We start from the raw sequence: 22,703 nt of genomic DNA on the forward strand, positions 1-22,703 counted from the left end.
AATTAACATCAAAACTGGCCAGTGTTACTCCTGGAATAATAGGAAAAAGTTTTTTGAAACCAGTGAGGGATGAAGAGATGGAGAGAATGATGCTCCTGAAACCCAGGTCACAGAAGATTCTAATGGGGGTAAGGGGAATGGGCAGCCTTGATAATGAAAGATTAACTCATAAAAGAAATTATAGAACAGTAAGGAAAGGAAACAGTCTACCATGCATGATAACAACAGACATCATAACCAGGAAGATTCGAGCCCTAAGAACTTGAGATAATAATTGCCTGTTGTGTAATTTTCCTATTTACCTACAAATCTGTGTCACTATACCACATAATGTTTTCCCATACTTTCCAATATTTAGAACATTTCTATAAGAATTTTTTCAAATGTTTCAAATTATTTCTGTTGCATATTTCAAACCATACAACTACACTCTAATTTTGCTTATGGTAAAAATAGTCAAAAGCCATTGGTCTTATCCAACAGAGCTCCAATTTTAAGAAATAAAGTATTTCACTTTTTTTCATGTTTACACATTATAATAAGTCAAATAACTTAAGCAAATATTGACTTTTTATTTAAAAAAATAGCGGTAAGTACAAATACAAAAATCTCTGAAGTGTTATTTGATCATCTTTATCAGTGACAATGCCATCATACTCACCACAGAATGAAATCTGAGCTCTGAAATCGATGGGAACACCACGCTGGCCACAGAGGTAGGCATAGTGGGCAAGAGCATTGCATAGGCAGGCGCTTCCACACTTGCATGCATCGTGGCGGCATAGCTGATAGTACAGCCCAGGGCTAATATAGATGTGGCAAGGAGCAAAGAGCTCTTGGTGGATAACATCACAGTGTGCTGCATATCCAACTAACAGACAAAGAACCCCATTAGCACTTCATTTACTAGTCTAGCTAGTATCAAATACCCCTCAAGTGTCAAATTCCAGCACTATCCAAGCATCTTGCTTTCCTAGAAATACACTGTACTGCATATTATTTTCAATAAGAGCCAATATTTTCAGCTTATACTTTTTTGGTTTGTTTTTACTTTCGGTAATATTGGTAACAGCACTTAATCCATATTTAATATTCTTCTAGCAAAAAAAAAAAAAAAAAAGAAGTATTGTGTTATACCTGAATAACTTGAGCAACAGGAGGGTTAACTGACAGAAGTGGCCGCAATTACCCCATCGCCTGAGGACCATCTTAGGAAATCACCCTAATTCTGCTCTCAAGAACTAATGAGTATTAGAAGGTTTATCTCCCGACAACCACACACAATAAAAGCAGTGCCAATTGTGGATGTTATGGCAATTCCCTGGAACACACAATTATCCAGGAAGGACTAGGAATCATCTCACTCCAATGGAGTCTCCGAGGTAAATGGTAATGAGATAGATGCCACATAGCCATTGAACGTAATATCTGCACAATGCCTGATAAATATTAGGAGCTCAATAATGTTTGATAAATGAATCTATGACGAACACATGAATAAATGAATAATGAATAGAAATTGGTAATGGAACATATGCTAAAGGCTATGAGCTATCACTACCAAGCCATTTGAGGGGATGTGTATAATAAGTTCTTGAAATGTGTTGACTTTTCCTTGAGAATGACTGGTCAGATATAATTCTTTATGGGAGTAACCAAGTTTGACAAAACAATCTGGATTTCATCTTTCTGAAAAAGCCTCGTCCTGTGATTTCTTGGTGCAATGGACCTTGATTGCATTGATTTCTTCACAAATAAAATTAATCAATCTTTGAGTTGTCATTGTCTTTGAGAGACAAGATGAGCTGCTAGAGATCAGAATTTTTTCACTACTGAGGAATTATACTGAACTTTTTTTTGTTGAGCATTTTAAATATATTTATTATTGGAAACACATGGTAATTATCTAAGTAATTACCTGAGTATTATATATTTTTGCATTGTTATGCACATAATATATGAAAACAAATGACAGACTATAACAGCATACTATTGGCATATATACTCCTAATTCCCAGGATCTCCAAGCAAGGGCTTTTATTGCATGCCCTAAAGATTTGTAGATCAAAAAACATTCCTACTGACATTAAGCGAAAGGGTGACTCAGAAAATCCTTGTTTAAAAATATCCTTCAGAATCCATATCAGAGTTGACTTTCATCTATTTATTTTCCTTTCTTTGGGGATCTTTTTGAATTTACCTATTTGAAATTAAAAAATAATAGTTCATGGCAAAGATGAACAAAAATAATATCTAAAATATATATGTCATAGACGACATAAGATATGGGGACAAAAATGATAAAAAAAATATATAACAAAATGGTAGGGAATAAAGGAGGTCATTAAAGAAACAACCAGAGAAAATTGAAGTAGAGTCCAATTGATAAATTAGAAGTTGGCCTAGATTAAAGGAAAAAAAAAAAATCACTAAAAGCAAGATTATATTGTTTTCTTTCCAGGACACTAAAAGTATAAGTTAATAATAAGGACCATAGAACAATAAACAGAATCCTTCCAAACAACCACTACAAAATCCAGAAACTCTACTAACTTCTCATGGGTACTCAATCAATATTAATAATGAATTTTTAAAACTACATAAAAACATTAAACTAGCCAAAATAATTAAAGGAACAAATTTAAATTATAAAAATATCTATTTAAGCATGCACATTAATTTTCTTTCACAAAGTGATTTTACAAAAAAAGAAAAATACGCCTTCTTTTATTGAACAGTAAAATAGCCTTTCACATGGTCTGCTGTGGCTTTAGTAAGAAAAACAATACAGCCAAAAATTCTTGGCATGTGAGCTGCACTGTCATTGTAAATTGGAACTCTATGACCATCTCAAATTGTTACACACCTGATGGCACAAAGCTTCTCTGGATCACTGGCTTCCTGCTTATGAAGCCATAATATGTTCTGTGAGTAGGAACTCGTAGTGTGACATCAATAAACAGGAGAATTCACACGCACTGTCACACTATGGAACTGAAGTTGAATATCCGAAGACTATACGAGCATTATTAGAATACTTCCAGAGATTTTTCTTTAGCATTTAAATAATCTGAAATACCCAAAATGCTAGCTCACATTTGGGAACAGTTGAGGGATTTCTGAACACCTAAAATAAGTAAATTTATGAATGCAGAGTAGTAAATAAAATAGTCATTTTCTGGAGTTCTTTTTTAAAGTAACCTAGATTACATAAAGAGGCATATGTATTAAACAAAAATACATAAAGAATGGCATCGATTTTATCATAATGAAGAAAATCAGAATTTAAAATCACTATCTAATTTTACAAAATTATAGTAATAAAGAGGACTTTTTCCTAGGTTTACATGCAGAAAGACTTACTGTTTTGTTGATTAATGTTGCAAGGGTCCACCACAGGAACATGAACAGGTGCAAAACAAGTGGAGGAGACTCTCCATGCATTTGCATGAAGTTGTGGGGTACCTTCTATCATGCCTGAGGGAGAACTAGAAAGCAAATATAATATTCTCTTAGCCTCTCCAATTCATTTCCTTCCTTCAGAGTCTTCAAATATTGAAAAAAGAGAATACTACTTTTTTTAATTTACAAAGAAATCTTAGAGCTTGAAATGTTTTATTACATTTTTAAATATACACGGTGTTAGCTTCCTATTATTAAGACTTTACAATGTGTCAAATTGTAGACATACATGGTTTTATTTAATAATCATTTCAGCCTTGTGAAGGAAACACCATTATCCCCATTTTAGAGAGAAGGCAAAGCAGAAGCTTAGAGAAATATTAATGTTCACTCAGCTGCTAAGTGTCAGAGCCGAGATTCAAACGTAGTTCACACCACTTTGATGAAATATCACTCAAACAACCAAAACATGAATGCGTGTGGTTTAGGGAGGTGGAGGTAGGGAGCTCACGTGATTCTTTTCAGGGTAAAGACAAATGTCCTAAAGAAGAAATAGTCTACACTGCTGGTTCAGTATTTCAATTTTCATTATGAGGCCTGACATACTGAGGTTCCACTGTGAGGTTGGGCAAACAAACCAAGTGAAAATTAAGGAGAAATGGTATAAGAGGCACTCTTCACCCAAGTTTTCTCACTTCTTCAGTTCCCTCAGCAAACCAAAATGGAAGAGAAATATCTACCCTTCAGGCTTATAAACCACAACAATGTTTAAGAGCCAGACACTAAAATGCCCCCTCCAGAAGTCATCAAGATTTAGTAACTCATCAGCCAATAGTGAGTGACAATCCTTGTTGGAGCTGTGCCAGACACTGTCAGAACTACTTAGAGAATCAGGTTGGACTAGGTTTCCTGTAGGAAGCTTTGACCAAGCAAAACTTCACTAATGCAAGCCACAACTGCATGAATTGCTACAACACGGCCAAATAGTAGAGTAGCATTTATCTTCACTCTCTTAGTGTCCAAATAAACATAACTACTTTGCCTACCATTTATCTCAATCACCAATATGAAGCTATATGGAGCTTCTCACCACAAAGACAGGAGGAAAAGAGGGAGCCACACAAGCTACTCCACCATGCTCATCCCTTGTAGCCACCCTTTCCTTCTTTTTCCTATTCCTCAAAATGAAACTATTCTAGAACTGTATAGAATTATAACAAACACCCAATCCAAAGTCTAATTTTGCTCCAATGAGAACACGAAGACTCACAGAAATTGCATGACTTGCACTAGTTCTTCTCATTCTTTCCCCCTCCATCCCTCTTCATCCCTACAAAGCACAATAAAATAGGTCAAGGTGATAGGTGTACTCAGGATTCCCAGGAGGAACTGACTCAGAGCTTGGCTCTCTTATTTCATTTAATTCACTTAAAACAATAAATACCAAAAAAAGGAGCTGAAATGTAGACCCATTTATTTATTGCATTCATTTTATAAAATAGCCTTTCAGTTCACCGTAGTTAACTTACTAAAACAAGGCATACAAAATAAATTTTCAAGTAATTAATATTTTCCATTCATTATGTTTGCAGATTCACATTAAATTTTGTGATGCAAGGAATTTTAACTGCTTATGCTGGAAAGCTAAACAATGTTTGAAAATTATCTCTGACTCTGAAATATTATCCTGCACTGTTATCAGGCCTGAATGTTTATACATGGAGGAGACTGGTGCCTCAGAAAGAGGCAGACAGATCTGCCATCTGTTAAACATTGACTACTAACCCATTCTGACAAACAGGAAGAGAAAAGGCTTAATGTCTCCTCTGCACATCTTAACCAAGTCACTTAATATAGTTTCTGTTTCACAAATTGATAAGAAATCAATATTCTGATCTACCAATAAATGAAACAAACAAACAAACAAACCCCGTACATGACCTAAAAGCAAATTAATTACACAGGAGAAAAGGTAAAAGAAACTCTCTTTTAAAATTAAAAAATTTAAATGCCCTTTCTCCTTGCCGATCCAAATTCTCTTCTTGGTGCCTCATCAGAAGTCCTACCTCCATTCAGTTCAACTGTCTAGTGCATATAAGGTACTATGCTAGTTCTTAAGAATATAAGGATTAAGGACACGGTCTTTATTCTCAAAGCCTTTGCAGTTTTAAGTGGAAACCAGACAGATAAATGGCAGATTTTCATAGATAACAGAGTCAAAATTAACTTTGGTGGGATACAAACTCACTTTTTGAAGCAAATAATGACCGAGTTGGTTTGAAAAATAAATAGGAGTTAATGGGGAAGATTAGGAAGGAGACAGAACCCAAAGCAGGAAGAATATGCAGAAGTGTTTTTTTAAATGGCATTTGGAGAATGGCTTCTCCAGGAAACGCTCCCCGCCTACCCAGCCCACACTGACCTACTCAAAATTTTGCTGTGCTTCTAGCCACAACCACACAAGTTAACACTTAACTTTTTGAATTCACCTCAGTATTTTTATACATATTGTGATTAATACCTCGCCTAGAACAAATTATTTCTGAAAGACGATTGTCCCCTCCCAATCCACAACATAAGCTCCTTGAGGATGGGAACCATGTCTTACTGCCTTTATTGTCCCACAGTGCTGAGCACAATAACAGGTGCTCAAAGCATTTACACTAAGTTATACACCATGTCTTATCACATGTAGGTGAAAGTGCTTTGTCGATACAAGGGGTATAAATGTATTTTATTGTTTTTTCTCCTAATGAAACACCAACTATCATAAAATCCAATTAACTTAGATGCCACAATGTTGCTTTAGAGATATCATTCATACCAAATGATACTAAGACTTTTTAAAGGCAGCAAAATTTTTTTTACATAAAATACCGTTAAGCTTGATAGGATAGGTGGCAGAGAGAGAATAACGGGAAGTTATTCTGTGGGTAGCTTTCAGGCTCTTGAGTCTCGCTACCTAAATCCAAAGTCCAGCTCCACTGTATTTGAGCTATGTAACTGAGCTATTTATTTGTCACTTTGGTGCCTCAGTTAGCTTCTTTAACTATAAAACAGAGATACTAATCAGGGGATTGCTACAAAATTTAAATACAATGATCCATGTAAAGCTCTTGGAACAGTGAGTACTAAGCTATTATTAGTTAAGTAAACATTTTTAATGTAAGAATTTATATCCTCTAAATTACTAGTCATTAAATTATGTTAGCTATACAGAGATTATACTTACAGAAAATCATCCCTTATGTTCCCATTAAACGTGCCACACAGACCTAACGTTCTTCTTTTCCACGCACTAGTGAGCTGAATATAAATTCTTTCCCCATCTACAGCAAACAGAATCTTTAAACCAAACGTGGTTTTTAGAAGAATAAATAAGGATGACAGAGTCTCAATTTCAACAATTCCTGCAGGAAAAGAACATACATAAATCAGCTTTGAGATTCACAGGCAGTGTTCTGAAATGCTAATGTACAACATCGGGAGTCTTCTTCCAAGACTTCTTCCCAGTTCCTGCTCCTGTGCCCCGGGGCCAATTTTCACCACCTTGTGCCTGCTTTCTTTTCTTCCATTTCCCTTCTGTCCTCCTTTCTGGGTCTTCAGCAGATATTTTTATTAGATTGTCAGGTGCACATGTAATTTCAGTTGGCAAGCATCTCATGGTGGGGGTGGACAGTCCTTAGACATTTGAAATCTGATCTCTTTTCCCTAACGTGTGTGTGTGTGTGTGTGTGTGTGTGTGTGTGTGTGTGTTTTCCCACGAATTGGTCATGATTCAATAAGGAAGGCGCACTTTTTCAAAAATTCCCCATTCCTTTGAAACTGTCAGCAAAAAGGGGAGCACGGCACTAGAGAAGCACCATTTTATGAGACATCTTTAGAGAAGAGAAACTTGTGCTCAAGACTGAATTTGACTTTTGCAATCAAAAGAGTTGCTCCTGCATCCCTATCACAATTTCTGCCATCGGTCTGGTCACCAAACCCAGAAATCTGAGAATCATTCTTTGATCACTTCATTCCCCTTGTTGTCCTTCCCCAACCAACCCCAATCCAATCCATCACCGAGTTGACAGCACTATTTTTCTAAATAAAATTTCAATCTGTTTTCCTCTCTCCATCTCTACTGTCACTGTCTTGGATCAGTTCCTCCTCATTCCTTGTATGCCCTCCTCTAATAATACCCTAACTGTTATCTGTGCCTCCTGTCTAACATTTCTCAAAGCCATTTCCATAGTGTTGTTATAGTAGTCTACCAAGAAAAAAAAGACAAAGTTAGTCTCCTCATTAAAACTCATTGCTTATTTGGTTGAAGCATATGAGATTGTCATCTTTGTACATAAAAATGGTCAAATAATAACAATTGCATATTCAATTTCATATCAAGTTCAATCAACATCCTGGCACGACATTGACTGTGACCATGTAATTTATAACACAAGTCAAGACATTTCTGAAAGCAAAACAGACTATTATGAGTAACTATACTGGAACACAGGCATGAACAGGGCCTCCCAGGAAAACCACAAAGTATGATGCCCTGTATATAAGGCATTCCCCGTGGAACAAAGAGATACAAACTACTATGTATAAAACAGATAAGCAAGAAGGATACATTGTACAGCACAGGAAATAACAACCATTGCTTTGAAATAACTTTAAATGAAGTACAATCTATAAAAATATTGAATCACTATGTTGTATACCTAAAACTAATATAATATTGTAAGTCAACTATACTTCAATTTAAAAAATAAGGCCTTCCCCATTCTCATCGCCATCTCTTTCCCTCTTCTCATCTCTGGACATTCTACACTCACCCTCTTCACGCTGCAGCGATGCCAAAGTAGTTACAGTTCCCCCTAAACATACTGCATCGTTCTCCTCTTTGCTATGCCCAGGACACTTCCCCCATCTCCTTCATCCTGGCAATTCCTCAGCTGTAAATGCTCAGTGAGATAGTCCCTTCCTTAAGAAAACTTCCTGACCATACCTGCAGAGTTGAGTGAGTTGTACCTAATCATTTAGACCCCCAAAGTCCCTATGCATATCTTTGGGTTTATCATATTTTTAAGTGGCTGTTTACTTGTATCTCTCCTCTTCCAAACTCTAGTCCACTTGAGATAAACACTAGGTCCCATAAACATGGCGGTCTCCACTAAGTCTGGCTGAGGAGCTGGCAACACATAGTCACTCAATAAATGTTAGGTTAGTCGGCTAATGGGAAAGGACTCCATTGAAGTTGTGCTGCTGTTGTTGTTCATGTAAGAAAAGTACACCATCAGCATTGCTTCTTACCATTCAGACTGAAGCCCTGGTTAGGACTGGTGAGGATCTGTCCTCCCCTGCTAAGGGTCACTTGTTTGTTGAAATCATCCTCCAGAATTAGAGTTACAGACTGAAGGCAGACCAAGCCAAGGTTCTGCATAAAAATCAAATTATCAATTAAAGGAGTGAGAGAGAGAGAGAAAGACATAGAAAAGGACAGGACCAATGGGAGAAGGAAATGGGAGAAGATGAGGGAGAGAAAGGAGAAAAGAAAGGAGAGAGTGCACATGGATAAAAATTTATGGTATATAGAAAACTTGAGAATAAGCAATATAATAAAGTAGTTACTACATCTTATTGTGAATCTAATGTAGCCCCATTACTAATAAAATATATCTTTATGTAGTACATTAAATATACCATATACATACATACACTTTACACAGATTATTAAATAGAATGTTTTCAATAAAGTGCCAATAATTATGTTTTCCATAGTGTATAATTAAAGTATCTTTCCAAATTCATTTGTGGTATATTAACTATTTTAAAAATTCACTGTAGAAAAGAACAAAGAGAATTACTGTTCCATGCAGAAGGTTAACTGAGACCTGACATATTGCAAAAGAAGAAAAAAAAAATCAAACTAAAAAAAAGCTAACAAAGTAGACTGGAATTTTGTTGGAAACAACCATTTTATGTTGGAATGAAAGTAGAAAAGAAGATTTTGGCAAAATTTTGACTACTTGATTTAGAGAGAGATGAATGAAAGATCTGGGTTTCTTTGTTTACAAATTATTGATGTGCTTATTTCAAGAAAATGTCTTTAAAATAAATATTCCAGAATGCTAAAAAATCCATCATATCTATTTAGAATGATGTGAAACTTGTTAAATTCTGTCAAAAATCATCTTTAAGATAGCAGTTTGTAAAAATAGAACTACCATATGACCCAGCAATGCCACTACTGGGCATATACCCTGAGAAAACCATAATTCAGAAAGAGTCATGTACCACAATGTTCATTGCAGCTCTATTTACAATAGCCAGGACATGGAAGCAACCTAAGTGTCCATCAACAGATGAATGGATAAAGAAGATGTGGCACATATATACAATGGAATATTACTCAGCCATAAAAAGAAATGAAATTGAGTTATTTGTAGTGAGGTGGATGGACCTAGAGTCTGTCCTACAGAGTGAAGCAAGTCAGAAAGAGAAAAACAAATACCGTATGCTAACACATATATATGGAATCCTAAAAAAAAAAATGGTTCTGAAGAACCTAGGGGCAGGACAGGAATAAAGACGCAGACGGAGAGAATGGACTTGAGGACACGGGGAGGAGGAAGGGTAAGCTGGGATGAAGTGAGAGAGTGGCATGGACATATATACACTACCAAACGTAAAACAGATAGCTAGTGGGAAGCAGCTGCATAGCACAGAGAGATCAGCTCCGTGCTTTGTGACCACCTAGCGGGGTGGGATAGGGAGGGTGGGAGGGAGACTCAAGAGGGAGGAGATATGGGGATATATGTATATGTATAGCTCATTTACTTTGTTATACAGCAGAAACTAACACACCATTGTAAAGCAATTATACTCCAATAAAGATGTTAAAAAAAAAAAAAAAAGAGAGCAGTTTGGAAGTAACAAAAAGCTTATTGTCTACTGTGCAGTCATGAAATGTTCCAAAAACCTATACATAAACAAATACCATTTTTAAGAAAGAAAGTACAATAAATACACACTATTTAATCTAAGATACATTTTTTTATATTTTAATATCTCTGAAATCACAATGCATGATATAATTAATAGTATAACAGATTAATCAACAACACATTTTCTTTCTTTGTAGTATATAGAATAATGATGCATCTTAACAATCAATGGTGTCTTATTTTTGAAGAAAATAACTATACCCATTCATGTTACCATTCTTAACCAAGATAAGAAGTTTGAGTCAAAAAAAATGAACATTCCTCTGGTCATTTTGAAATGTTCTTACCTGCTCACAGTGAGCTTTCTGTAAAGTAATTGTGAATTTATCTTTTCCAGTTCCTTTTACAAGGATGTATTGGCACATTCCAATGAAAGAATAATGTCGACCATCAAAAGTAGTAAAATGAGAATCACCTACAACAGAGCATTGAACTACCAAAAAAGAAGAAGAAGAAGAAGAAGGAGGAGGAGGAGGAAGAGGTGGGGGGGGGTGGAAGAGGAGGAGAAGGAGGACAAGGGGGAGCAAAGGGGAGCAAGGAGAAGAAGGAGAAGAGGAGGAAGAAGAAGTAGAGGAGGAAGAAGAAGAGGAATAAGAAGAAGAAGAAGAAGAAGAAGAAGAAGAAGAAGAAGGGGAAGGAGAAGAAGAAGGAGAAAAGGAGAAGAAGGAGGAAGAAATTATGTTTATTCTTAAAAAGAAGTAGGTCAACTTAGGATAAATATTTAGGTATCAAAAAGAATAACTAAAGTGTTTAAAATTTATTAGTTTGACAAACTTACTAAATTATGTTATTCAATTTAGTTTAAAATTTATTAAATGATAGCTGTCCCACATATTTTTTAGAATATTTCTACTATTTTAGTAAATTTTTCCCAAAGCTGTCTGCTCAGAGCTATCATTTACTCAATTTTCCACTATCCTCTTAATATCTGGATTTAGAAATCATTGCATTTATATGAGATGACCTTACAAAAATCAGTGCTAGCTTCCTCTTTAATTTCAAGAAAATCAAGACATTGTCTTTAAAAACATTTTAAAAGATTACCTGGGCAGTCATGCTCAGTGCAGTTCCAAACTCCACCAACACATACACTAAATGAAATGATAAAAATATTAATCTAATTGTATAGAGAAACTGTATGAATATTTGCAATAACGTATTGGTAAATGTACCAAAATGTATCATGCTTTTTAGGTTCGGAATAATCTGACTTGAAAAATATCTCTCCAAAAGTTCAGTTAACTGATAAATTTGGACTGGCAAGCACCTAAATTATTCTTTATTGCACGTGCATGCCATATTTAAAAATCTATAAAGATGACACAAAGGGAGTACAGATTAGTCAAGAACAAAAACACTAAGCAGAGAACTTCTGTTTCTGTCCTTCCCTCATTGCTTAAACCAAAAAAGGTCACACACAACAAAGTATTTACCCATATCATTAGAGAAATATATATAGAGAGAGTTAAGATGAATAAGTTAACTCATCTACTAAAATGAGCTGGCTTTGAGCATCATCAGACATTAAGGAGAGAGAAAAGATATTCCCTTTGTAAGATAAATTCTGCCTTCTACCATCAAACAGGTATGAATTTTGGAGGACAGAAGCAGTCTCAAAATGGCAGGAACTCAAATCAGTATCTAAGAACAGGGTTAGTTTTCAATTGCATTTCAGTTATATACACAGACACCTAAGGGAAAATTGCCTAATGACATTTACACTTCTGTTTCTTTTTAGATTGCCCTGAAGGGATTTAATCTTTGGCTATAATAGTCTTAGTTAGCTAATTTAAGAAGAATTTCTAGAAGTCTCTAATCATGGTCAAAAATTGGATAGTCACTTTTTAAGGTACTCGACAGAGAAGGCCAAGAGAACCATCAAGTTCTAAGAGTAAAAGTTTGTGCAAATTGGTGATTATGAATAACAAGACAATTCAACAGTTCATCACATGGATATAAGATTTTATAGAACTACCAAGGGAAGTGAGGAGAATTACATCATAAAAGAAAATATAGATGGTCCCCCCACCTCCCTGTCCCTGTAAGGCTTTAAATAAAAGGAAAACTGTGTCTTGGAATTTTTGGAAGAAAAATCAATAAAAAGTATATTTCTTTAAACACATGTCATGGTAAAATGGTCAACTAGTCAAGTATCCAGAAATAATTAGCTGTACATTAATCACATACCATTCAGTACATTCTTGTTCAATTTTTGAACCAACTGAATAAGCTAATCCATGAAAATTGCATGGGCAATTTTCCAAGGAGATGCAAGTCCCATTTTCCATTATGAGGCCTATTTAAGAAAAATACATATCAAATTCACAAAAGAAATAATAAAGATTGTATTCTTTGAATATAATAATTCAACCAACTTTTATTGAACACTTGCTTGCACTAGGTGCTAGAAATAACAAGTTTCTTTACTTTCAAGGAGGTTATCGACAGCCTGGCTCTGTCTCAATCAGGAGCTACCTTATAAGGGTCTGTTTCAGTGGTTTTCAACTTTCTTATCCCATGACTTGCCATCAGAAATTCAAGATTCACAGTACAGAATTAGGGCAACTAATGTCTCTTTGCTTTTGAGGGAAGAGGGGAGGAGAAGAGGGAGAAAGTATATTCTTGGTTTTATTTCTGTTTATGTCAAAGTGAGAGATTTACACTATCATCACACAGAGAATAAAGAGCTAAGCAGTGCTTCTCAAAGGGCTAGTGCAGTAGAACTGCATTTAGTACTTCTCTCTAATGAGGAAAGTTGGTTGAACCAGTGTTACTAAGCACACTGTTTGATGCAGCTGATCCGTTTTTCAGAGTAAGACTCTCTAGATGAAGGAAGCATTGACTTATATTTTGGTGCACGGATTTATATTCTGGTGCAAACTCCTTATCTCATCATTGGCTGGTAACAAACAGTTTAGGCCTGGCACGGGTCCAAAGTACTTAGAGTAGCACTGACAGAACAATGGACTGAGGTTGACAGATCTGATTCCAAGTAGTCCTCACTCATATTAAGTATATGACAGTGGGAAAATCACTTAACATCTCTGGGATTCTATTTTTTTTTAATCTGTAAAAATAAAAGGGTTTGAGTAAATCCTCAATGTTCTTATAAATGTCTATCAGTATAGCAGATTTAAACCCCGTTTCTATCACTTACCATGTTACTTCTAATTTCAAATATTACAACTACATCAGGACTAAAATCTTGTACTGCCAAAATGTGAAGGTTTTTTTTTCTGCACTTGATTTCATCTTTAAAAAATGAAAGTATATGAATTATTAAATATCTTTAAATACTCAGGAGAACAAAAGATCTGCCATGGGTAACTTCAAGACAAAGTTCCAAACTTCCTAGGAAATTTACAAAGGAATAAGCCTTTTATTAAAGAAAAGCAGCCATTCCTTCTAGTCACTTCAAGGATCAAATCCTACAAGGATAGAAAATCACAACAGCCCTAACATCCTGAGAGATGACATTAAGACATGATTCTTGGATCACAGGGTACTAGTTTCCATGAGTGCAGACATGGTTTCTTTCATGAAGCACTTACCATCTGCGCAGTAACATCCGTCAAGACAATGGAGATTACTCCCAAGACATTGTTCCTCAAATGTGCAGGTTGGTGGGCAACAACTGATACAATCCCGATGGACAAAGCTGTCATCACATTTATCAACTAAAATGGGCAAACAGGCGAGCTGTAAATCAACTTTATTCAACACTCAAAAAGATTACAGTGGGTTTTTTTGTTTTTTTTTTAATTTTTTATTGAAGTGTAGTTGATTTACAATATTGTGTACATTTCAGGTGTACAGCACAGTGATTCAGAGATATATATTATATATATATGTGTGTATATATATATACACATAGATATATATATACACATATATATACATATTCTTTTTCAGATTCTTTTCCCTTATAGGTTATTATATAATATTGAGTATAGTTCCCTGTGCTATAGTAGGTCCCTGTTGGTTATCTATTTTATACATAGTAGTGTGTATATGTTAATCCCAGCCTCCTAATTTATCCCTCCCCCACCTCCCTTTCCCCTTTGGTAACCATAAGTTTGTTTTCTGTGTCTGTGACTCTCTTTCTGTTTTGGAATAAGTTCATTTGTGTCTTTTTTTTCTTTTAGATTCCACATATAAGCAACATCATATAATATTTGTCTTAAGAAGACGTGGTGTGTATATACACACACACACACACACACACAATGGAATATTACTCAGTCATAAAAAAGAATGAAATAATGCCATTTGCAGCACCATGGATGGACCTAGAGATTATCATAGTAAGTGAAGTAAGGCAGACACAGAAAGACAAAGATTACAGTGTTTTAAAAGTAAGCAAAAGTTTACCAACATTATTGCATCAATAACAAGTCTTTGCAATTCATTGGTTTTGAGCCCTAGGGTAAGTTTTGAGTACTAGGATAAGCCTAAAATTAATAGAAGTGCACAGGGCTAGAAAATAATGAAACATACTGCATGCTGGAAAGTCATCTCTCCAGTCTTGAATAGGGTAGCCAGCATGGGAACAGGCTCTAGCATACTCAGTGGCTGCTCGACAATAGGTCTCATCATCGTGAGTTCTGAAAAGTGAAAAGACAGATCCAATATCACACAGGAAATATTGACAGAAACCATACCTTTGAGCTCCTGATCTCAAGAAATGCTGAGTATGTGGTGAATATTCTAATATTAGCTGATGTCAGCTTGTATATAATATAATACATTATAATATGTTATGTACAATAATGCAGAAAACAGATAAACATGGGATCCCAGCTAAAAAGGCCTAGGTAAATTGTTTCATCTAAGTCTTTCAATAATTTGGCCACTTTTCATTTGATTCAAGGGAGTACCTACACTGAAAAAGATTTCTATTTTAATTATGACATTCTTCCCAGAATCCTTGTATGTATTTTTCTGTTCCCACACAAAGCATCCTAGATCTTTCAGAATTTAACAAATCCTATTAGAGCAGATAAAATTCTATCGCAGCAAAAACAACAAATATGAAAATTATTTCTAAGATACCATGCTCTTGATAGTATACATGTTGCCATAAAACCAATACTAATAACCTGCAGAACTTTTGAAAGATTAAATAAATAGCATTTAATTTAAGATTTAAAAGAAGATTTTTAATTCTTTCAGGTTTAAATTACTAAAGCTAGTTACTTTTATAATGCTGCCAAGAGTGAATAACCTCTCAGTATTTTCTTATAATCACTTTAGAAACTCCTCCAAACAAATATAAGAGGCCTGTCAATTCCCAAAGCAGATTAACAAGGCATCTATAAACTAAACAGGGTTTATAAGGTAGTGGGCTTGTTTTTCAACCCAGCTGAAACTCAAATTAAATAGTTAAATATCTTTCAAGATAATGACCTTACGAATGTTGTATTTTGTGAGCCTTAGCATTTTCAGTATCTCTGTTGTAAAAGCCAAAGCCACCCATATCAAATTGCACTTATCCTGTGCTACTGTAATTGAGTCATGCAGTTTATCTAGTCCAATTAACCGAGCTTTAGAAGGAAAAAAAGGACTGAGCATATAAACTTCAGAAACTCAGAAAATATTCTAAACCTCCGAATAAGAAAAGTCTCTGAAAAACAAGGTAAGTTAAAACTGTTGAATTCCTAGAAAGACATTAAATCTATGATTTACTTTAAATATGTGCATTGTTTCCTACAATTAATGGAGGCTCTGAAAACTAACAAAGTAACTGAATATTGGTTTTCCAACCCAATGCAACTATTATTCAAATAGCTACTATTTACCGTGACTATGTTATGCTAGGAACGGTACTGGGCATATTACATTTGGCATTGCATAAAAACAACAATCGGGCAAGAAAGAAATTATTATCGCAATTTACTGAGGGGAAAATAAGCTTATTTTTCCATTTTGGATGTGAACTTTAATAAGGAAAATAAGCATTAAATAATAGTTGTTTTTATCAATAAATCAATTGATCTGGGTGTGGCAAAATTAGAAGCATTTCCTTGCTGCTAAGTTTAGCATTCTTAGAAGCAGAAACACGACAAGTTCAAGGACTGGTATTGTATCATCCTTCAAATTCCAACTCAGCTGTCATCTCCTCTAGGCACTCCCTGATAAAGTTAGTAGTTCTCTCCTCCACATTCACTGCACTTTGCATTTAAAGCATGTGTAATTGCTGAAGGCCTGTTTCTCTGCCCCATTAGAATCTGAGTTCCTAGGACAGGGACTATTTCTAAATTGTTTTTGTTTCGATGGCCAACAGACACATGAAAAGATGCTCAACATCACTAATCATCAGCGAAATGCAAATCAAAACCACAATGAGATTATCACTTCACACCTGTCAGAATGGCTGTTGTCAAAATAAACAACAAATAACAAATGTTGGCGAAGATGTGGAGTAAAGGGAACTCTAGTAAACTGTTGATGGGAATGTAAATTGGGGCAGTCACTATGGAAAAGAGAATGAAAGTTCCTCAAAAAACTAAAAATAGAACTACCCTATGACCCAGCAATTCCACTCCTGGGTATGTATTTGAAGAAAACAAAAGCACTAATTCAAAAAGATATATGCACATCAATGTTCACAGCAGCATTGTTTTTTTTCATCAGTAGAAGGCATTCATTTTTTTCAGCAACATTTATCAAGATCAGGGCCAGCTTTATGGGAATGTGACCTGTGTAGTCAGTCACACAAGGCCCTGCTCTTAAAAAGGCCCTTCACTTAGCTGGACCCTGTACTCGGTTTCACGCTCTGCTGTCACTATCTTGAAATTCTCAACAATTTTTTTAACAGGGGGCCTTGCATTTTCATTTTGTACTACCGCCTCCCCCCAGATTTATTATATCCCAAATGAACTAACTGACATTCCGACATAATTCAGGCTAAAGCACAGTCAGCCTACCCGGAATAAGCAGAGTAGGGTAAGAGACAAGGCAAAGGGCAAATTCAGATCTGCTGAGAATAGTCAAGTTGTATGAGATAAGATCAAGCAAAAATTCATACTCCTTACTATGAGCCCTAAGACTCTAGGTAATCAAGACCCTGCCTACTTCTCTAACTTCATCTCCTCTCTCTCTCCCATTCACCATGCTCCAGCAACACTTTTTTGTGTTCTGTAAACACCCCAAATTTGTTTTGCCATAGTAGCATTACTTACAATAGCCAAGATACGGAAGCAGCCTAAGTGTCCATCAAAGATGAATGAATAAAGAAGATATTATGGAATATTATAAATGGAACATTACACAGCCATAAAAAGGAATAAAATTTTGCCATTTGCAAAAACGTGGATGGACCTGAAGGGTATTATGCTTAGTGAAATAAGACAGAAAAAGAAAATACTGTGTTTTCACTTATATGTGGAATCTAAAAAAATAAAAGAAATGAGTGAATATAACAAAACAGAAACAGATTCACAGAGAACAAACTAGTGGCTACCACTGGGGAGAGGGATGAGGGGCAGGGCAAGATAGGAGAAGGGAATTAAGAGGTATAAACTACTAGGTATAAAATAAATAAGATACAAGGATGTAATGTACAGCATAGAGAATACAGTCAATATTTTATAATAATGCTAAATGGAGTATAATTTATAAACATATTGAATCACTATGTTGTACACCTGAAACTAATATAATATTGTAAATCAACTATACTTCAACAAAAAATTTAAAAATAAAATAAAATAAATTAAAAATCAACATAATAAATTGTTTCTATTTCACCAAGATGTGGCACAATGCTCAACTCGGAATAAACACTCAGAAAATGTGTTGAATTGAATCCAATACACTATCATAATCTAAGCAGGAAATTAATTTGTGTTCAGCAGATTCACAATTATATAATCATGGTATAGGATCCCTGTAGGCAGTCCTTTAACATAAGAAATGAAGAGAATCTCCTTTAAGGGAAAAAGAATGTAGGTAGGTATAGTCCTGGGTGAAATATTGAGGGGAGTGAAAGGCTAACCCTGGTACCTTCTCACTTCCATTTTATCAATGCCCACTTATTCCATTATAAAGCCCTTTCTTTGGTATTAACTGCCTGCTCTGCCCGGCCTCTTCACCTCAAATATGTATCTTAAGGTGTCAGCTGATTTCAACCAGTAAAAGGTGTTTCACCATCCTGCTGTTTTTATTTGCCCTAAAGAAAGCAATTAGGTTTTGAAATCCAAAGCCTAAATACATCAAAATTTCAAAAGATAAAAATGTTAACTTCTTAATGATGAAATTTCAGATGAAGTAGGTATGGCCAGCTACTTTTCATGCCCAGTTCCCTCTTCTTTTTAGTATTAGAACCTGCAAGTTTTTGCTGGGCATACGGCTGCCCAGCCAAGGACAACATTTCTCAGCTGTCCTTATTTCTAGGTATGGCCCATGTTTCTAAGTTCTGGCCAAAGGGTTAAAAGTGAGAATGTGAATGAAACTTCCAGATCACTTCCTTAAAAATGCTGACAGCCCTCTATTTCCTTTTCTCCCTTCCTAAGGGTTAAAATATGAGCATGGCAGTGGTGAGCCAGTTTTGACAATGAAATTGAAAATAATACCCTAGGCCCTGGGGGATGACATAGCAATAGTATCAATGAGTCAATGGAAAACTCATGGAGCAGACACACAGTCCGAACCCAGGACCACTTGCAAGCTTGGACTTCCTATGAGAGAAATATAAGCATTCAATTGAATCGAAGCCACTGATACTTTGGCAATTGAAGCAACCGAACAATATCCCAACTAATAAATGGCAAATGACTTTTCTGGATCTGCCAAAAGATCCTTCACTTCAGCCTACTTGAGAAATGAGTGCTAAAGATGATAAGACAAGTGAAAAGACTGTTGGAGAATGGTCCCAGAATGAGTCACCATGGAATAAGAACAATTGTTAATTCCATATAGATGGCTAAATAAGGACAATGGACTACCTACAGAGATCCTCAAAAAAGACTAAGTGATAGAACAGAGATAGAACAGTATAGCACTTAAATGAAAAATAAAACCAAATAGAGGACAGAATGTTGTAAAATATGTTGTAAAATACTCAATATTTTAGGCAGAGGGAATGCTCTTTCAAAGCTCCTGCATTAGTTCAGAAATCCCTGAGACTATACATACAAATAAAGGTATAACTGTACTTTATCCAAAATTAACAAGTTTCCCAAACAATCTCATTTTAATATCCGGAAAATATTATTACATTCATTATTTTTATAATAATCTTAATTTAATTAAAGCAGAGTGATTACAAATAACTTTACACTACCTCAACCTTTCCTCTCTGTTTTCACTTTTGATAAACTTAGACCTCTTAACAAGCTACCCAAGATATAATTTCAGTGGTTTTACTCAACCAAAAATTAGTTTGGTCCTTTACAGCAATGTTCCCATGTACCATTTAAACTTCTTGGGATACTTAAAAGATGCAAACATAAAAATTTCTTGAGATATTCTCGAACATTCAAGATAGTTAATCACATACACTTGGTAATTTTTTTTAATTGAAGTATAGTTGATTTACATGTTGTGTTAGTTTCTGGTGTACAGCAAAGTGATTCAGTTATACATACATATACATATTATTTTTCATATTCTTTTCCATTATGGTTTATTACAGGATATTGAATATAGTTGCCTGCTCTGTACAGGACCTGTTGTTTATTTTATATACAGTATTTTGTATCTGCTAATCCCAAACTCCTAATTTATCCCTCCCCACCCCCTTTCCCCTTTGGTAACCATAAGTTTGTTTTCTATGTCTTTGTTTCTGTTTTATAAATAAGTTAACCTGTGTCATATTTTAGATTCCACAATAAGTGATACCATATAGTATTTGTATTTCTCTTTCTGACTTAACTTCACTTAGTCTGATAATCTCTAGATCCATCCATGTTGCTGCAAACAGCATTATTTCATTCTTTTTATGGCTAGTATTCCATTGTATATAAATACCACATCTTCTTTATGCATTCATCTGTCGATGGACACTTAGGTTGCTTCCATGTCTTGGCGATTGTTATTAGTGCTGCTATGAATATCAGGGTGCATGTATCATTCACTTGGTAAATTTTTGAAAAACTAAAATAAAAAGGACTTCACCTCAATAATGGGTAATTTATAAGTTCTACATTGATGAACACATTATGATGAGTCTCACTGAATTTGTTCCCTAGACAACCACCTTAGTCTATGTGTTCTTAACCCGGGAGTGAATGCAGGACTCTGTGACCTTGGATGTGAAAAATACTACATGTTTATTTTCGCTAATCTCCAGCTGATATTTAGCATTTCTTTCAGTTACACACATGGGCAACACATCACAATGTTCTTAGCAGAATCTGTAACTTTGTCATCAATGTAACTCATATCTCATATTTCCATATTTTCATTTCTCATTTAATTGTTGCAGATATCTCAAAATATTGTTTATACTCATCACTATATCAAACTACATTAGTTATTAGACCTGAAATGCATATGAAAGAGCACGTGGATCAGAAATTCATTTCTTTTACTATTTCAGTAATTCTATTTCAATCTAATTAGTTCCTTTGTAATCTTATATGTTTTATTTTGTGCATTTCAAAACACTATTTTGAAAAAGAGCCTATAGCCTCTCTAGATTCCCAAAAGGGGTCAGTGGCACAAAAAGTGTATAAGAACTAATGTATTCTGTTCATGCTGTTCATATAAAACACTCAGACTGTACCTGTTATCCAGTAAGCTTTTAATAGCTGTTAGTACAGTTTATGTTTTACATTTCCCATTACATTTTGTGAACTGCTGAGATGATGAAGTTATAGAATGGTTTTTGCTCTTCTTTTTGGATAAAGAAAATTTTATTGCAAATAAAATCATTTCACTTACTTGCAAAGATCATTAACACAGCTGGCAATATATAAATATGGATCAATATATTCATGGCAGCTCAAAAAGGGAAACTGCAACAGTATCTGACACTTGAAGAAGATTGCCTATGCAGAAGAAGATGGCGGTCAGCAGAACATACTGAATGATATGCTTGTACTCTCATTGTTTTCTACTGATCTGTTTGCAAGACACTCTGTTCTTACTAGGAAAGAGAAAGTATGTAGGCTTATAAATTTTAAACAACATTTTTCTAACTACATATTTTTATAATGAGTACTACTTTTATGAAACTCGTATTCATCATTTTTGAAATAATCATAAAGTTATTCTTGTTGCATTACATTTCCTGATTTTAATAGTGTTTATGTAGTATTTACGCTAAAAATGCTTAGTGTTAAATATACAAATACAGTATATGTGTGGTGTATCCAACATGGTAAATTTTTCACGTCATATTTACCTCAAATGCTGGCATTCCACTGGAGCATGGATTTGGAAAATCTGAGGGTGTGGGTACACATTTGGTGTCATCTGGAGTTTGCACCAACCAACTATTTGCAAACATAGCAATGTCTTCTGTATAGTCCTCTATTTCACACAAACACATACAAAAAAATATGTATAATAGGATCACTTTCCACAAAGACACAGTTCACCAACATAAACTTCCTGGTCAAAAAGTTAAACTCAATAGCTTTTTAATTACCAATGATATTAGACTATAACATTACTTCAGCATAATAAAAATAAATTGAACAAAGTTTAAGTACCAAATAAAAGTTAATACCATTGGAGAGAGAAAGCAAACTTCAATGAAACAAAATGGGGAAGGGTTGAAAATGAAGGGTACAAAGTGAATACCAGTAAAGCCTGCAGTTTATACCGCAGAGAGGAGAAAAAATATGCATAAAATTAAGAAACATAAGTCAAAGTTTGGTATGAAAATTTTCAGACAGCCCTCTCATTCTATTTGACATAAGTCAGAACCTTACTAAAATTGTAGCTCTATTTTTGGGGTACCTAGAGCCCTTGTGGAGATTTCAGAGGATGGTCATACAGACAATGAAAAAATGGAAAAGACACCTGGAGAAGAGGGTACTAAGAAGTGAATTCATTCCATTGGAATATGATGAATAGTGTTTCTAAAGATGCTCGGGACAGAGTAAGAATCCTGATACCATCCCAGCATTATTCAGAGGCAAGATTCAGGAGCTACTATGCGGCAGCAACAGACAGTTGGTGGTGAGCACTCTGGGCCTTCTATCTGGCCTGAGGACAAGTTCAGGGTCTGACATGAAAATTAATCCTGCCCCACATTCAGACAAGGGCTGAATCTGAAATCTCAAAGACTCCGCAGACCCAAACAAGATGACATCTCGAAGTTCCATCTGACAGCCTTCATGTTTGAGTGTTAGCATCTCC

The 22,703-nt window shown here is 35.1% G+C and overlaps 1 protein-coding gene across 2 annotated transcripts in view; it reads right to left on the reverse strand.

The window, feature by feature from the left end:
- Nucleotides 1-22,703, reverse strand: part of OTOGL (otogelin like) — a 147,729-nt gene that overhangs the window by 97,057 nt on the left and 27,969 nt on the right. For both annotated transcript variants that reach the window (XM_061204876.1, XM_061204875.1), the window contains exons 9-19: nt 21,742-21,869; nt 21,279-21,385; nt 14,892-14,998; nt 13,946-14,071; nt 12,582-12,690; nt 11,439-11,485; nt 10,682-10,827; nt 8,701-8,824; nt 6,635-6,812; nt 3,364-3,488; nt 662-871 (exon numbers count right to left, since the gene is read on the reverse strand). In XM_061204876.1, coding sequence (XP_061060859.1) covers nt 662-871; nt 3,364-3,488; nt 6,635-6,812; nt 8,701-8,824; nt 10,682-10,827; nt 11,439-11,485; nt 12,582-12,690; nt 13,946-14,071; nt 14,892-14,998; nt 21,279-21,385; nt 21,742-21,869 — 1,407 coding nt within the window. The remainder of the gene's footprint in view (nt 1-661; nt 872-3,363; nt 3,489-6,634; nt 6,813-8,700; nt 8,825-10,681; nt 10,828-11,438; nt 11,486-12,581; nt 12,691-13,945; nt 14,072-14,891; nt 14,999-21,278; nt 21,386-21,741; nt 21,870-22,703) is intronic.

This window comes from Eubalaena glacialis, chromosome 11 (genome assembly GCF_028564815.1).
Source record: "Eubalaena glacialis isolate mEubGla1 chromosome 11, mEubGla1.1.hap2.+ XY, whole genome shotgun sequence".
Taxonomy (NCBI): domain Eukaryota; kingdom Metazoa; phylum Chordata; class Mammalia; order Artiodactyla; family Balaenidae; genus Eubalaena; species Eubalaena glacialis.